Source organism: Prunus avium, chromosome 6 (genome assembly GCF_965620075.1).
Source record: "Prunus avium chromosome 6, drPruAviu1.hap1.1, whole genome shotgun sequence".
Lineage (NCBI taxonomy): Eukaryota > Viridiplantae > Streptophyta > Magnoliopsida > Rosales > Rosaceae > Prunus > Prunus avium.
The window spans coordinates 23,576,929-23,593,094 of record NC_142289.1 but is presented as its reverse complement, the minus strand read 5'-3'; the positions used below and the strand labels follow the sequence as shown (position 1 = coordinate 23,593,094).

General features: G+C 37.9%; 2 protein-coding genes across 2 annotated transcripts; one reads left to right on the top strand and one right to left on the bottom strand.

Annotated features, from left to right (window-relative positions):
• Positions 1 to 842: 842 nt before the first annotated feature.
• LOC110750943 (uncharacterized) lies at positions 843 to 4,351 on the top strand. Its single transcript, XM_021951333.2, has 4 exons — positions 843 to 1,128; positions 2,535 to 2,580; positions 2,692 to 3,038; positions 4,100 to 4,351. Exons 3-4 carry the CDS (start codon positions 2,744 to 2,746, stop codon positions 4,132 to 4,134), a joined length of 330 nt encoding a protein of 109 aa, XP_021807025.1. The 5' UTR covers positions 843 to 1,128; positions 2,535 to 2,580; positions 2,692 to 2,743; the 3' UTR covers positions 4,135 to 4,351.
• A 5,211-nt stretch (positions 4,352 to 9,562) lies between these two features.
• LOC148293867 (uncharacterized) lies at positions 9,563 to 15,365 on the bottom strand. The gene has a single exon (XM_088254811.1). It carries the CDS (start codon positions 14,907 to 14,909, stop codon positions 9,573 to 9,575), a length of 5,337 nt encoding a protein of 1,778 aa, XP_088110937.1. The 5' UTR covers positions 14,910 to 15,365; the 3' UTR covers positions 9,563 to 9,572.
• Between the last annotated feature and the right edge of the window lie 801 nt (positions 15,366 to 16,166).

Below are 16,166 nucleotides of genomic sequence, written 5' to 3'. Positions count from 1 at the left end.
AACTGGATTAGACCAGACCGGACCGGTTATTTATTAAATGTATAATTTTTAAAAATTATTTAAATATACCATATTATGATTGGTTGGTGCACCGATTCTACATTCTTTATATAGAAAGGGCTGCACATAACCTCACCCCATTTATCTTTTAGTTGCTAACCCTAACTCAGATCTCTCCTCATCTCTTCTCCCCTTCATTATTTTCTCAGCCGCCCTTTCTCTATTCCCTCTCTCTCTCTCTCTCTCTCTCTCTCTCTCTCTCTCTGACGACAACGCTCAACTAGGCAAAGCTCAAGGTACCTATTTTCCTTGTTCAGTAGTGTACAATTTTCGATTTATGTGGATTTTTGGACTTGGAATTGGTTTTGGTGCAATGGGTTGTTTTTGTTTCTGTGTAGGGAGAGCTTGTGCGTGCTTTAGGAGGTGCTGTAGCATCCACTTGACTACAAGGGAAAAAGCTCTTCTACGAAGAAAATTTTAGCGATGCACCATATTTTGGTCGCCAAAAAGGGCATTGGCGACGAAATTTTTTCAGTTAGTCGCCAAAAAGTTCGTGATTTTTAGACCCCCTTCATGACTGGAGTCAACTAAATAGCGACTAATTTATCAACTAAGGGCGACAAAAGGTTTTGGTGGTTAGGCGAGCACTTGGCAACCAAACATATATTTGGTCGCGATTTACTAAATTGGGTGCGCGCGAAACTCTAAAATTTTTGGCAACGAAAATATTGGGTCGCTAAGTTTTAATGTGTTGTCGCTAAGTTAGAATTGGCGCTTAAAAATTTCGTGGGGTCGGCGACCATTTGTTTTTCGTCGCAGATCATTGTGCTACAAAAATGTAAGCCGTAAAACGACGATGTTTTATTATGTTAGCATATGGGCGACCAAATAGTTGTTGGGGCTAATCTAGAGAGTATAAATAGAAAAATAAAAATAAAAAGTTCCCAACTCGTTATTTCCTCTCAGACTCACTCTCCGCTGCTCTCACATCGGCAAAGCAATCCTCCACCGACGTCAGCAAGCGATCCTCCATCGCGCACGCCTTTCCCTACCACGGTCAAGAAATGACGGCCATCTAAAAACTCCATCTCCGAAGTCCTCACTGCGTGTTTCAACGGAATGCTTCTGGTGAGTCTACCTTGTCTCGCTTACCTTTATTTTCTTTTGAGCGCTGATTTTCAGTTTCCATTTGGTTGCTGAGAAAATAATCAAGGAAAATCGGAAATAGATACCCAGGAATTTAAATCGAAACTGAATATCAGTGCTTGTTTTTTCCTTTTTTATATCTTAACTGCTTGAACATTCAACAGTCCAAGTTTTCTGAATACAATGACTTTTCTTTTTCAAGTGGTTATTGTGGGTTCTATGTCAAATTTGAGTAAAGTTTTGTGTCTGATATGAATGCCCTGTTTTGCATTTGATGTGGGTTCTGTGTCAAATTTGAGATGTTTCACTTGCACACGTACCCAGTAGTTAATTCATTTTTTTATGTTTTAATGCTTTGAGATTGATTATTTTCCAAGTCTTGAATGTTTGCTTGATACTTCTGGATTAAATATGAATTTCTTTACTATCTCTTGGAAGAAAGAATATAACAATTCATTTATATAATTGAAGTAAAAAGTTAGAAGTTGGAAGTTGGTCATGTGGGTGTGTATTCGTTTCAAGGTTCCTTTGCCTTTGTCTGTGAGCTAATGTTTTTTTTGTTGTTGATATTATTGTTGATTTTTTTGCCAATGTAGCTTATTGAGTTCTCTTTATAGTTTAGATATAAGCTAGGTGCAGAGTTGTCTCTATATTTTATATATAAGCTAGCTGCAGGGTCATCGGCCCATAGATTAACTCGTCAGTTTAGCAATTATTTTTCTTTCCCTTAGTATTGGTGTCTAAGTGTAGTACCACTTAATTGGACAATAGAATTTAACTGATGGAGTATCATCCTTCAATGTTGGTTTGATTGTTTTGGAAATCCTTTTCAAGCTCTTTCGGCCACTTTTTTTTCCTCTTTTAACAAACCATTTTGGCTTTGTGTGATGATCACTGGTAGCTTGAATTTTATGCAAGGTCATTCAATTAGTAAATTTTTGTTATTTGAAATGGTTTTTATAATCATTTAGGGCATATATAATTAAGAACTATAAAGAATAATAATTTGTTCTAGAATTGAGATGAAGAGCCTAATTAGTAATTTCAGATAATTCATATACTACATGAGAGACATGTGACCTTAAGCCTGACTTTATTCATTGTACATGTTTTAACTGTATAAAGTGGATGTGTTGATTACAATATTATTTTGAACCATTTGGTTTTATGTTGAGACTTTTATCTTGGATATTTGGTGCTTCATGTGATGTCTTATTATGTTACTGTTTTGAGTTAACTCAGAAAAGTAATGTTTTTGTTTAATGATGAGTGGTGAAACTTAGAGGTGAAAGGCATATACTATTTTGAGTTTGAAGACTAATTTGGACTCAAGCCCTCCAAAAATATAGTGTCTAACAGATTTGTTTTTTTCTTTTTCTTTTTAGCAGCAGGGTGTTTGAATTACTTACTTAAGAGGCTATATTTGCTTAAGAGGTATGGATAGCTAAAAATATGGCATCTGCCTTTTTTTTGTTTTTTTTTTTTCTGACTTGTGTTGTGGGTTTACTGTGTCTAACTGAATTTTTTATTTATTTTTATTGCTAGATCAAGTCCACTAGATCAAGTCACACTCCCTATCCCACAACAATTAGAGATCATGACTGTAGAATTTGGGGTTGCAAAGGGCAAGAGGATTCGAGGCTTGGGTTCTAGTCTCCGAGTGGAGAGTTCGCATAGTGGTGGAGTTGCCTCTTCTTTTGCTACACAGCAAAAGGTTGAGGAACTTCAAGGCACAATTGGTGAGTTGAAAGGCACAGTAAGTGAGCTTCAGGGCACAGTGGGTAAACTTTTGGATGTCATTGAGTGGATGCGAACACATGATGGTCCTCTACCTTCACATATAGGTGTTCTGTCCTCGCATGTTGGTGATTCTCCTTGTGATGATGATCAAGGTAATAGTGGTGGTTCACATAATGTTTATGAGGATCTTAATGATATTGGAAATAGTCATTAGGTTGTGTGTACATACTTGATGGTTTTTGTATCTAGCCTACCTTGGGGGTTCTAGGGGCTTTGTATCTAGCTACTCGATGGTTTTTTTTATCTAGCATACCTTGGGGGTTTTTTTATCTAGCATACATTGATCTGTGCTTAAACTAGTATCTTTTGAATAGTAATTATGCTATTCCTATTAATTTCATCTATTTACTGTTTTTCAAAAACTTTATGGACTAAATAATATTCTGTTACAAAGCTTGAAATATAAATAATTATTTATAAAAAAAAAAAATCAATACAAACTCGCATATGCGACAAATAAACAAACCTCTCTCACGACCAAATATTCGTCGCCGAACTATTCAGGCGACCAAAGATTTATTTCGTCGCCAAATAATTCCATGTTCGCGGAAATTTTTGGTATTTTGGCGGCAACTCTCTCTCTATATGCGACCAACTTTGAGTTGTTTAGCGACAACAATTTTGGTCGCTAAAATATTTTAGTGACGAAACTGGGTTTCGTCGCTATTTACCTTTGGCGACGAAATTAGCTGTTATAGCGACCATCTTGTTTCGTCGCTGAAAGGGATTTTCCTTGTAGTGCTTCTCTTTTGCTCCAAAGGGCCATGACCCAGGTTTCCTTTCTCTCTTTTACTGCTAAAGCTGCAAACTTTGAATTGTTTTTTTGTTAATTTCGACCGGTTATATGTGTAAATTCTTTATTTTAATAGGCACTTTTATATTCTTGAAAGATCTGCAATTTAGTGAATTGCTTGTTGTTGTTGATGACGTCTTCTTTCTTTGTGGTTGTAAAGCATATCATAGGCCATGTTGGTTGTCCACACCTTTTTGACTTTCTTTATGCATAAAAATCATATATAGTTATGTTTTTGTTTATGTAACAATTCCCACAACGATTACCACAACACTTGTTATTTGTTTATGTTTTCTCTTGTCATATGTTATTTGTTTTTGTCTGCCTTTTTGCACATGAATTCTCTTTTTCTACATGCAGGGGGCTGGGAGAGGATCTTAATAGAGAAGGTTTGAAGAAAATGCCTCTTCGTGTTGCCAAGAGACCTTCGAGAAGGAACAAGGGGAAGATGGAGCTTCTTTTTTTTCACTGGAAGATGGAATAGTTTGAATGTTATTTTTGTAATTTTATTTGCTATATGTGTTTTTGTTTTGTTATTGGGTTGTAATTTTAAATTTAATGTTTGCTAAATTTCGTTTGGAACAAATGGAAGGGAACTAGGCTAATTGTGAATTTGTAAGCCCAAAAATTTTAGAAAATTCAATTGGGCTTAAATCTCTTTAAAATTCCAAAAAAAAAAAAAAGGGCTCAAGAGCCGAAAACCGGAAATCAAACTGGATATAAATAGGTTTGGGTTGGTCTGGTTCTATAAGGTGTTTTAATGAAAAATCGGACTAGATCGGATTGGATGAATAGTATCGATTCCAGTTTCGGGTTTAAGAGAGAACCGGGCTGAATCGGATCGTGCCCACCCCTAATCCAAGCTATGGGGGAAACCTAGAGGGAAATCATGGAAACAATCGAGGAACTGAAAAGTTCAGTTTTTAAGCCAAGTGAAGAGCACGAGAGGGCCCTCTAAGAAGAGTCTGTTGCTGCAGAAAAAGGTTCTGAACAAAAGGGGCCGTCTTTTGTCACTCAGGAGGACGTCATTGCCATGCTGGAAAATGAGCTTAGCCGAAGTCAAGAAGATTGGAAGTATATCCCTCAACCACCCTATCCATCGAGCCTACTCTAGCAGCCTTATCCCAAAGGCTATGAGGCACCAAGCTTTGTCCTTTTTTACAAAAGGAAATGAAGCCCAAATGAGCATGTCAACCGCTTCATTGATGCTTTAGGACCACATGCCAGTGACCATAATCTCCGTCTCCTGGAGTTTTCAAAAAGGCTTACCGACCGCACTTATACATGGTATACAACACTGGCACCAGGCTCTATTCACTCCTAGGAGGATTTGGCAGGCAGATTTTGCAAGAAATACTTCCAGCATGAGGAAAGAGTCACTACGACTCAGCTCAACAACACCCGCCAAAAGCATGGAGAGGACCCTGTGGACTTTGATAAGTGTTGGTAATTTTTAACAACAATATTAAAACCTTGCAAGTGCACAAATCAAATGATAGTATAGTAAGCAAGCAAGGGTCATTCCCACAGAGATTGTAATCTAAAGAGATGTTTATCAATGTCACACAAAGAAAACTAGAACACAATTAAACACGAAAACAAAATAAAGATTGAAATCACAAGGACTTCCACACACACGCCAACACCAAGGGGGTTTTGATTTGATTTTGTAAATAAAAGAAAACAAAACAGAATTTAACTTAGAGTTTAAGAGAAATTAGTTTAAAATCAATCAAGAACAATAGCTAGGACTCACTATCCACCTCCAAACAATCAATCAATCCATAAACAACAATAGATAATCAATTTCTAGCAAGCATATGATGACGACACTCACAACAAGATCATGGCATTTGACTCGAGTTGTATGATTCTCTCTTAAGCGTATGTAAAGTGTATGGCATTTACATCAATACGTGTATTCTTAATTGAAATCCAGTATGGCATTTACTCAATTTAACAATCAAGAATCCATTAAGATCAAAGAGAATATGAGTGTCACAAAAACCCTAAAACATGGCATTTGTTATTAGGAATTCAAGAATCGATTTCTCATAACTAGTTCTTAACCCAATTATTCGTTGCAAACAAGAACACATTCAATATGGCAATTGACCTATGTTCTACAACAATTTAATTCCGATACATGCTTCAAAGTTAGCTACTCAAAGAAACAAAATATCAGAATTCACATAACATTGAGAAACCGAAATCATCCCGCTTGTAGAAACTAAAAAATCCATTCAAACTTGTTTATAGAATTGAAATCATGTTTAGGGCTTCAAGATTAAGCCCTAACTAACAAGAAATTAGTTACTCATGTTCTGGGATGAACTCAAAAATAAATACATAAGAACTGAAAATTAAAAGAAGAAAGGAAAAGAAAGAACTCGCTGGCAGCTTTTTCCTCTTGCGCGGTTGATCTCCTTCGGACCTGAATCCTCTGTATGGGGCCTTGGCTGGCCTTTTATATGACTTAAATCAAAGTCCTAAACTCTAAAATTTACTGAAAAGTCGTCCAAGAAGTCTTGGTAAACAAGGAATCCAAATAGGAAAGTAAAGATCACAATTCCTAACTCCACAGGGAAATACAGCTCAGCCCAATTGTCACACGATTTGGGGATCTTCGGCCTTCTAGAAAAATCAGGAAAAATATATTTTAGAAAGATAAATGTCTTATCTTTCCAACCATATATAGCACGTAACTTGGAAAATTCGGGAAGGCTTCCGTTTCTTCATATTCACGTAACATGTACGAAACTGTCCTGTCTGCACGTGGGCTAACTTTACTTGTAATACTGTACCAATTGGCTCGGTAGAAAATTCTGGAAAAATCACAGATTCAACTTCAAGGTGTTAGCTTTCATCTCCAATTGATCTTGCACTAAAATTCCTCCGAAAAGTTGATTTTCCCTTAAAATCCTTCTAAGAGCGCAGAAAAGCTGAAAATCAGAAAAGTGAAGTAATAAGCCCTTTTTAAGTCTAATTCTTCTACAAAGCCTAAGTAAAGAGAGTACATAAATGAGTATATTTATGGACTTATCAAATACCCACAACTTAGATTTTGCTAGTCCTCGAGCAAAACAACACAGAAAATAAAAACAAAAGAACAAAGACTCAACGCAAACAAGCGATTGACTAACTTCCCAATATTGATCTCAGAGATAATCACCAACCGTTAGCTAACTTCCAAGAAATAAGCAACAATAACTCAAGACATTATCAAAGGGTTAACCAAACTTTAGTTGAACAACTTGGAGTGTCGTGTGTGACATAGCCAACATTAACATAACTACGACTTATGCTTCACAAAAGTTAAATAACCAAATAAGAACAAGCTTTGACTTCAATTCTCACCAAGGATGTTCACTCCAATGACAGCACTCGAAATTTGACTAGGTAGTGTCACTCATATATGTGAGAGGAATCAAAGCAATAGGATGTACTCACATAATTGAAATAAAGGCACATGACAAATATAAAAAATCTCATGGGAAGATATCGCATACTTGAAAACATTTAAACCATCCGACCATAGTACTTCCACACCTATTCTCCACATGAGGAACCACACTTCTCCTTGGATCAAGTAGGACTTTCACTAAGGTTGTAATGAGGTTTAGGGTGATGGGTGAAACAAGAAAAAGATAAGGAATGAACAAATTCTAAGGAATTCATAGAGCTTTCCATTATAACATCTTGCACTTTGAGCACGGAATTGATACTGTCTTGAATTTTTTTTTTTTTTTTTTTTTTTTTTTTTTCACACATTTTTTTTTTCTTCTCCTAACTCCATTAGCTTTCTAATCAACCCATGTAGCGAGTGTTAGGCCAATGACTCCCAAGCTAGCTAGCTTTAGGGCATTAAATGTAAAACACTCCTAGGGCTTAATAACTCAAGTTGAAAAGGCTTCGAAATTAGTATTTTTTTATTTTTTTATTTTTTTTATTTTTTTATTTTTTTATTTTTTTATTTTTTAGATAGTATCCTTCACTTTCCACATGATTGACCAATTTGTGCAATGCTCCCTTAACAACGAAAATACTCAACAAAACTCCTTAGAAGGGTGTAGGATAAACATATGATAGATTAAGGTGAGGAGAATTGGGTAAAGAACGAAAAAAGCTTACATAAAAGGCACAAGGGGGTTAACTAGGGATAAAAGTGATACGGGTTGGCTAGAAGGGCTCAAACGAAAGAAACAAGGCCTATATCACTTCCTAGAATCCATGTGGTTCACGAAGTATGCCTCAAATAGATCATGAAAGTAGTTCTAGCAAACAATTTAAACATCCTCAAGTACTTGACCAAAACAAAGAATAATGAGATCACAACGACTTGTAGACAAGAAAATTATCGAATAGTATATAACACTCAAGAAAGAAAGGCATAGGCTCAAAAGCTCACATGATAAGGGTTATATAAGTCTACACCCTTATTTGGGAATTTAAATCATGTGAACTCCCCAATCGAACATCATATTAATGTGGCTGTGTGCATAAGGATTTCCAAAGTCTAATCACAAAAATAAGGCTAACACAAAGATAATGTAAAGAATTATTGTCATGCTCAACATTTCTTGAAAGTTAATTGCAAATAAAATTCAATCTCATCATAGAATTGGGAAGTGACTACCACAAACAAAACAAAACAACAAAATAAAAACTAATTAAATAAAAACCGAAAGTTGAAAGGAATTGAAAATCAATAAACAAACTGCAGTTCTGACCCAGGCGCAAAGAATTACACGTATCTCACAAAATACTTGGCTAAACTTCACGTTCTTTATATGGTTGGATTCAGAACGAAAAAACAAAGAACGCAACGCGAGCCAAATTCCAAAAACAGAAGCAGACAAGAACAGAATTGGAAACAAAGACAGAGGACTGCTGCATGCGTTATGAAACCAAAGAACTCAATCACCCACAACTTAAAACAAACATTGTCCTCAATGTTTAAAACAAAGAAAACTAAGTCATGCAAAATTAATTAAAGAGAGAGAGAGAGTGTGAGAACTTCCCAGGTTTGTGTAGGTGTGGTTGAGCAAAGCATAGAATATGTCGAAGTGAGAGAGGATGGACAATGTGACGAACTTAAACACCCACAACTTGCTTCTTGGAATGTCAACAGACCCGTAATAGCTCCTAAAAGTCTCGGAATGCGATGAAATTGGAACAAAATTGAGCTGGATATGGAATCATAAAAATCTGGAAATCTGACTTTTAGCGACGAAAAATCTGATGAACACCGCTGCTAAAACCTCTTTGGTGACGAAAAATCCGATGAACACCGTCGCTAAAACCTCTTTGGTGACGAAAAATCTTCAAATTCTGGGCAAAACAGCAGCTGCCTTTTTTTGTGTTTTAGGTCCTTTTTTGAGCTTCAAATCGTCCTAAAACATAATGTAGGCTACCGGAGACCCCCAAACCTGGTCCAAAACATCAGAATAACTATTCTAAACATGTTGGTGGCATCAGATTGACCTGAAAAACAGCAAAAAATAATTTAGGCAGAAATTCTAGTTTTGACCAAAATAAGAACATAAAAGCTATTTTTCTATTTTCTGGCATTTAAACTCAACCAATGACCAAAAAAACTTCTGTAACACATCTGAAATGTGCTGCAAACATTCTAGGGCTAAAAAAAATGTGAATTTTTTTCTTTGGAACACAAAATCTATTATTTGATGATGCAAAACTTAACAAAAACAAAAAATATGAAAATTATATGAGAAATCACACATAAACTAAAAATAAAAGTTAAGAATGCTTGGGTTGCCTCCCAAGAAGCGCTAAGTTTAAAGTCTTCAGCCAGACGCGGTTCTTTAGATGATTAAACAATAGATGGGGGTGGTGCATCCATGTGCATGCTCTCTTTTCCCAACTCAAAAGATTCATAGTATGGCTTCAAGCGATGTCCGTTCACTTTAAATATGTTTCCCGTCTTGTCATTTTCAATCTCAACTGCACCATGAGGGAAAACATTAGTAACAACAAAAGGACCGTACCATCTAGAACGTAACTTACCTGGGAATAGCCGGAGACGTGAATTGAAGAGCAAGACTTTCTGTCCTATTTCAAAGGTCTTCCTTTGAATTGCTTTGTCATGAAATGCCTTAGTCTTTTCCTTGTAAATTCGTGCACTCTCATAGGCATCATTCCTCATCTCATCCAATTCATTCAATTGGAGTCGCCTTGCATCTCCAGCCTCTTTCATATCGAAATTGAATTTCTTGATTGCCCAAAATGCTCTATGTTCAAGTTCAACCGGAAGGTGACATGCTTTACCATAAACCAAACGAAAAGGAGACATACCAATGGGGGTTTTGTAGGCTGTCCTATATGCCCATAATGCATCATTAAGTCTCAAGCTCCAATCCTTCCTTGAAGGGCTCACGGTTTTCTCCAAGATTTGCTTGATTTCTCGGTTACTAATCTCCACTTGTCCACTTGTTTGGGGATGATAAGGTGTTGAGACCCTATGTGTAATTCCATACCGCTTTAAAAGTGCCTCAAATGACCTATTACAAAAGTGGCTGCCTCCATCGCTGATAATGGCTCTTGGTGTTCCAAACCTAGAAAAGATGTGGTCCTTCACAAAGCTCAAAACAACTTTTGAATCATTAGTCCGGGTAGGAATTGCTTCCACCCATTTAGAGACATAGTCAACAGCAAGAAGGATGTAAATAAAGCCATAAGATGAAGGGAATGGTCCCATAAAATCAATGCCCCACACATCAAATATTTCAACAATAAGGATAGGCGTTAAAGGCATTTGATTCCTAGAGCTAATGTTACCGGTTCTTTGACATCTATCACATGTGGAACAATAAGTAAATGCATCTTTGAACAAGCTAGGCCAATAAAAACCACATTGCAATACTTTAAGGGCTGTTTTCTTAGTACCAAAATGTCCACCACATGCAGATGAATGACAAAAGGCAAGTATAGAATTAAATTCAGATTCGGACACGCACCTTCTAACAATCTGATCTGGACAATATTTCCATAAGTATGGATCGTCCCAAACATAATACTTACTTGTTTTCACAAGCTTATCCTTTTGAGCTCGAGTGAGATCCTCTGGAATCAGTTTTGAAGCCTTGTAATTGATAATGTCAGCGTACCAAGGGTCCTTGGCTTCGAAGGTGAAGAGTTGCTCATCGGGGAAACTTTCACGTAGAGGAAGCACGTCCTCTTCTTCATTGGATCCGTGCACCAGCCTACTCAAATGGTCAGCCACCACGTTTTCACTCCCTTTCTTGTCTCTAATCACCAAATCAAATTCTTGAAGCAAGAGAGTCCACCTAATCAGTCGCGGCTTGGCGTCCTTCTTGTGGAGGAGGTACCTAAGTGCTGCATGATCAGAGAATACAATTACCTTAGTGCCAATAAGATATGATCTAAATTTCTCTAAAGCAAAAATAACAGCAAGCAACTCCTTTTCCGTAGTTGAATAATTCAACTGAGCATCATTCAAAGTCCGGGAAGCATAATAGATGGCATGTGGTACGTTGTGCACTCTTTGTCCAAGCACGGCCCCCACTGCATAATCCGAGGCGTCACACATCAACTCAAAGGGAAAATTCCAATCTGGAGGCTGCATGATAGGGGCAGATGTCAAAAGCTCCTTAAGCTTGTTAAATGCAGCCAAGCACTCTTCATTAAACTCGAATTCCACATCTTTGCCAAGCAACCGACATAGGGGCCTTGATATCTTTGAAAAGTCCTTGATGAAACGCCTATAGAACCCTGCATGTCCTAGGAATGACCTAATCTCCTTTACGGTTTTGGGGGGCTGCAAGCTTCTCACAATGTCGATTTTTGCCTTGTCCACTTCAATTCCCCTACAAGAGATAATGTGACCCAAGACAATACCCTGCTGTACCATGAAGTGGCACTTCTCCCAATTGAGCACTAAATTGCATTCCTGACACCTTTTCAACACTAAAGAAAGGTTGTGAAGACAAATATCAAATGAATCACCAAAAACAGAAAAATCATCCATAAATACCTCGATTATCTCCTCCACCATATCAGAAAAAATTGACATCATGCAACGTTGAAAAGTGGCAGGTGCGTTACATAAACCAAAAGGCATACGCCTATAAGCAAACGTACCAAATGGACAGGTGAAGGTGGTCTTTTCTTGATCTTCCGGAGCAATGGCAATTTGATTGTATCCAGAGTATCCATCCAAGAAGCAATAATGACTATGACCTGCAAGACGCTCAAGCATTTGATCAATAAATGGTAACGGAAAGTGATCCTTACGTGTCGTGGTATTGAGCTTTCTATAATCTATGCATACTCTCCAACCCGTTTGAATTCTTTGAGGCACCAACTCATTGTCTTCATTCTTCACAACGGTAATTCCGGATTTCTTGGGAACAACTTGGACGGGACTCACCCACTTGCTATCCGAAATGGGGTATATAATTCCCACGTCCAAAAGCTTCAAAACTTCCTTCTTAACAACTTCTTTCATCACCGGATTCAGCCTCCTTTGGGCTTCCCTTGTAGGTTTAGATTCTCCTTCCAAAAGGATCCTATGCATGCACTTTGTAGGGCTTATACCTTTGATGTCTGCAATGGTCCAACCTAGGGCAGTCTTGTGCTCCCTTAGAACTCTAATTAGTTTGTCTTCTTCAGATGCACTCAAATTAGAAGCAATGATTACAGGCAGCGTCTTTTCATCACCTAAATATGCATATTTCAAGTTCTCTGGAAGGGGTTTTAGCTCAACCTGTGGTGCTTTCACAATAGAGGGAACAAGCGTATTAGTAGATAACGGAAGAGGCTCAAAAATAGAGTTAGACTTACCTCTTTGGGGAGGCAAGGCCTCAAGCATATTCACGGCTTCAAGTACAGCTGTGTTCCCTTCTTTATTCACAGTTTTGGGGCTTTGGATGAGTGCCCTCTCCAATGGCGTCTCTCCTTGTGATGCATTAAACGTTTCTTGTACCACCTGCTCAAGTACATCTATGGAAAAACAAGCATGATCATCATTAGGATATTTTAAAGCATCTAATACCTTAAACTCCACGGTTTCCTCATCGAATGCCATTGTGAGAGTGCCTTCATACACATCGATTTTTGTCCTTGCTGTTCTCATGAATGGACGTCCTAGAATCAATGGAAGGTCTTTTCCAGGAATAGGAACTTCCTCCATCTCGAGCACTAGAAAGTCGGCTGGAAATATTAGCTCATTCACCTTGACCAAAACATCTTCCAACACTCCCTTAGGATACTTGATTGATCGATCAGCCAATTGTATGCTCACGGAAGTCTTCTTAAGCTCACCTAAATTTAAAGATTCAAAAACAGAAAAAGGCATCAAATTAATTGAAGCACCTAAGTCTAATAAAGCATGTTCAAACCTTTGATTTCCAATGAGACAAGGTATAGTAAAACTCCCTGGATCCTTTAGTTTAGGAGGCAATTTACGCAATAGCACGGCTGAAACTTCTTCACTTAAGGCCACGGTTTCATGCTCCTTGAACTTCCTTTTATTTGTACAAAGATCTTTGAGGAATTTTGCATAGCTTGGAATTTGTTGGATCGCATCGAGCAAGGGAATGTTCACTTGCACTTTTCGGAAAGTCTCTAGGATATCCTTTGAAACTTGCTCCTTCTTTGAATTCAAAAACCTACGAGGAAAAGGAATCTTTGAAGTAATCGAATGATCCACAAGAGAACTTACCTTAGAGTTGTCACTTGGAACCGTAAGCTTGGGAGAGGGGGCAGCCACTGTTTTGGTTGAATTTCTCTCCTCATTGTCATCCTTTCCCACCTCTTTTCCACTTCGAAGAGTAATCGCCTTTGCGGTTTCATGGCCTCCATTAGGATTTGGAATTACTTGGCTTGGAAACTGTCCTGGCTCTCTTTGACTCAAGGAGGCTGCAATTTGTCCAACTTGGTTTTCAAGGCTCTTGATTGCTGTAGACATTTGTGTATGTGTTTGCCTTGTTTCCTGCATAAAACCTTGAGTGCTTAATGCCAAAGAATTAACTAACTCTTCTAAAGACTTACCTTGCCTAGGAGGTGGTGGTGGTGCATTTTGTTGAGGAACAAACTGATTTTGTTGAACTGGGGTTGTTTGCACGTTTTGGTTGTTCTTCCATCCAAAGTTAGGGTGTTGCCGCCATCCCGGATTATAGGTGGTAGAAAATGGATCGTTTCTTGGCTTTTGTTGCTGCATATAGTGTGCTTGAGCCATCTCTTCTCCATCACCATACAAACTTGGACAAGACTCCGTAGGATGTCCGGGATTAGCACACACAGCACACACTTGTGCTTGAGGGATTAACTGCTTAACAAGGTTAGTCAAATTAGCTATTTGAGGACCAATATCACTAGCACTTACCTCATAAACACCTGCTTTCTTTGGGGGAGCTCTCCGATAATTAAATTGTTGAGAGTTTGCTGCAATGTTCTCAAACATCTCCTTAGCTTCAGTAGCACTCTTGTTCATCAAGCCTCCTCCACTAGTAGCATCAACCATCATCCTCTCTGAATCGAGTAATCCCTCATAAAAGTATTGCATAAGTAGCCAATCTTCAATTTGGTGATGAGGGCATGAAGCTAGGAGTCTCTGAAACCGATCCCAATACTCATGAAATGATTCTCCATCTAGTTGCTGCACTCCCATGATCTCCTTCCTAATACGGTTTGTCTTTTGAGCTGGAAAGAACTTTGCAAGGAACTTGGAAGCCAATGCTGTCCATGTAGTGATAGATGCACTAGGTAAAGAATAGAGCCACTCCTTGGCTCGTTCCTTAAGTGAGAATGGAAACAAACGCAATCTGATTGCCTCATCACTAATCCCTCCATTGTGCATAGTCGCGCACACGGCAAAGAAATCCTTGATATGTATGTGAGGATCATCCCCAGGCTTGCCATAGAATTGTGGCAAAAGGTGAATGGTGCCACTCTTGATCTCAAAGGTGGTTGTAGTGGCTGGATACGCAATACATGACGGCTGGTCCAATGCTTTAGGAACCGTGAAATCCTTCAAAGGTCGGGTGAGGTTGTTGAGTGCCAACTCGTCTCCCATCTTGATTGGAAGTGTAGCTTGCGTATCTTTATCTCGATGGAGATAACGAAGTGTGTTCTCTAGTTCAGGGTCGTATGGTATAAGCTTGTAACCTTGCGAACGACGTCCCAGCATATACCTGAAATTGAAAACAAAACTTAATTAGATAAACAATCCCCGGCAACGGCGCCAAAAACTTGTTGGTAATTTTTAACAACAATATTAAAACCTTGCAAGTGCACAAATCAAATGATAGTATAGTAAGCAAGCAAGGGTCATTCCCACAGAGATTGTAATCTAAAGAGATGTTTATCAATGTCACACAAAGAAAACTAGAACACAATTAAACACGAAAACAAAATAAAGATTGAAATCACAAGGACTTCCACACACACGCCAACACCAAGGGGGTTTTGATTTGATTTTGTAAATAAAAGAAAACAAAACAGAATTTAACTTAGAGTTTAAGAGAAATTAGTTTAAAATCAATCAAGAACAATAGCTAGGACTCACTATCCACCTCCAAACAATCAATCAATCCATAAACAACAATAGATAATCAATTTCTAGCAAGCATATGATGACGACACTCACAACAAGATCATGGCATTTGACTCGAGTTGTATGATTCTCTCTTAAGCGTATGTAAAGTGTATGGCATTTACATCAATACGTGTATTCTTAATTGAAATCCAGTATGGCATTTACTCAATTTAACAATCAAGAATCCATTAAGATCAAAGAGAATATGAGTGTCACAAAAACCCTAAAACATGGCATTTGTTATTAGGAATTCAAGAATCGATTTCTCATAACTAGTTCTTAACCCAATTATTCGTTGCAAACAAGAACACATTCAATATGGCAATTGACCTATGTTCTACAACAATTTAATTCCGATACATGCTTCAAAGTTAGCTACTCAAAGAAACAAAATATCAGAATTCACATAACATTGAGAAACCGAAATCATCCCGCTTGTAGAAACTGAAAAATCCATTCAAACTTGTTTATAGAATTGAAATCATGTTTAGGGCTTCAAGATTAAGCCCTAACTAACAAGAAATTAGTTACTCATGTTCTGGGATGAACTCAAAAATAAATACATAAGAACTGAAAATTAAAAGAAGAAAGGAAAAGAAAGAACTCGCTGGCAGCTTTTTCCTCTTGCGCGGTTGATCTCCTTCGGACCTGAATCCTCTGTATGGGGCCTTGGCTGGCCTTTTATATGACTTAAATCAAAGTCCTAAACTCTAAAATTTACTGAAAAGTCGTCCAAGAAGTCTTGGTAAACAAGGAATCCAAATAGGAAAGTAAAGATCACAATTCCTAACTCCACAGGGAAATACAGCTCAGCCCAATTGTCACACGATTTGGGGATCTTCGGCCTTC

Coding starts and splice junctions, on each gene's coding strand:
- LOC110750943 (XM_021951333.2), top strand. CDS start 2,744: ATGACTGTAGAATTTGGGGTTGCAAAGGGCAAGAGGATTCGAGGCTTG. Junction 3,039..4,099: donor TCCTTGTGATGATGATCAAG/GTAATAGTGGTG, acceptor TTCTACATGCAG/GGGGCTGGGAGAGGATCTTA.
- LOC148293867 (XM_088254811.1), bottom strand. CDS start 14,909: ATGCTGGGACGTCGTTCGCAAGGTTACAAGCTTATACCATACGACCCT.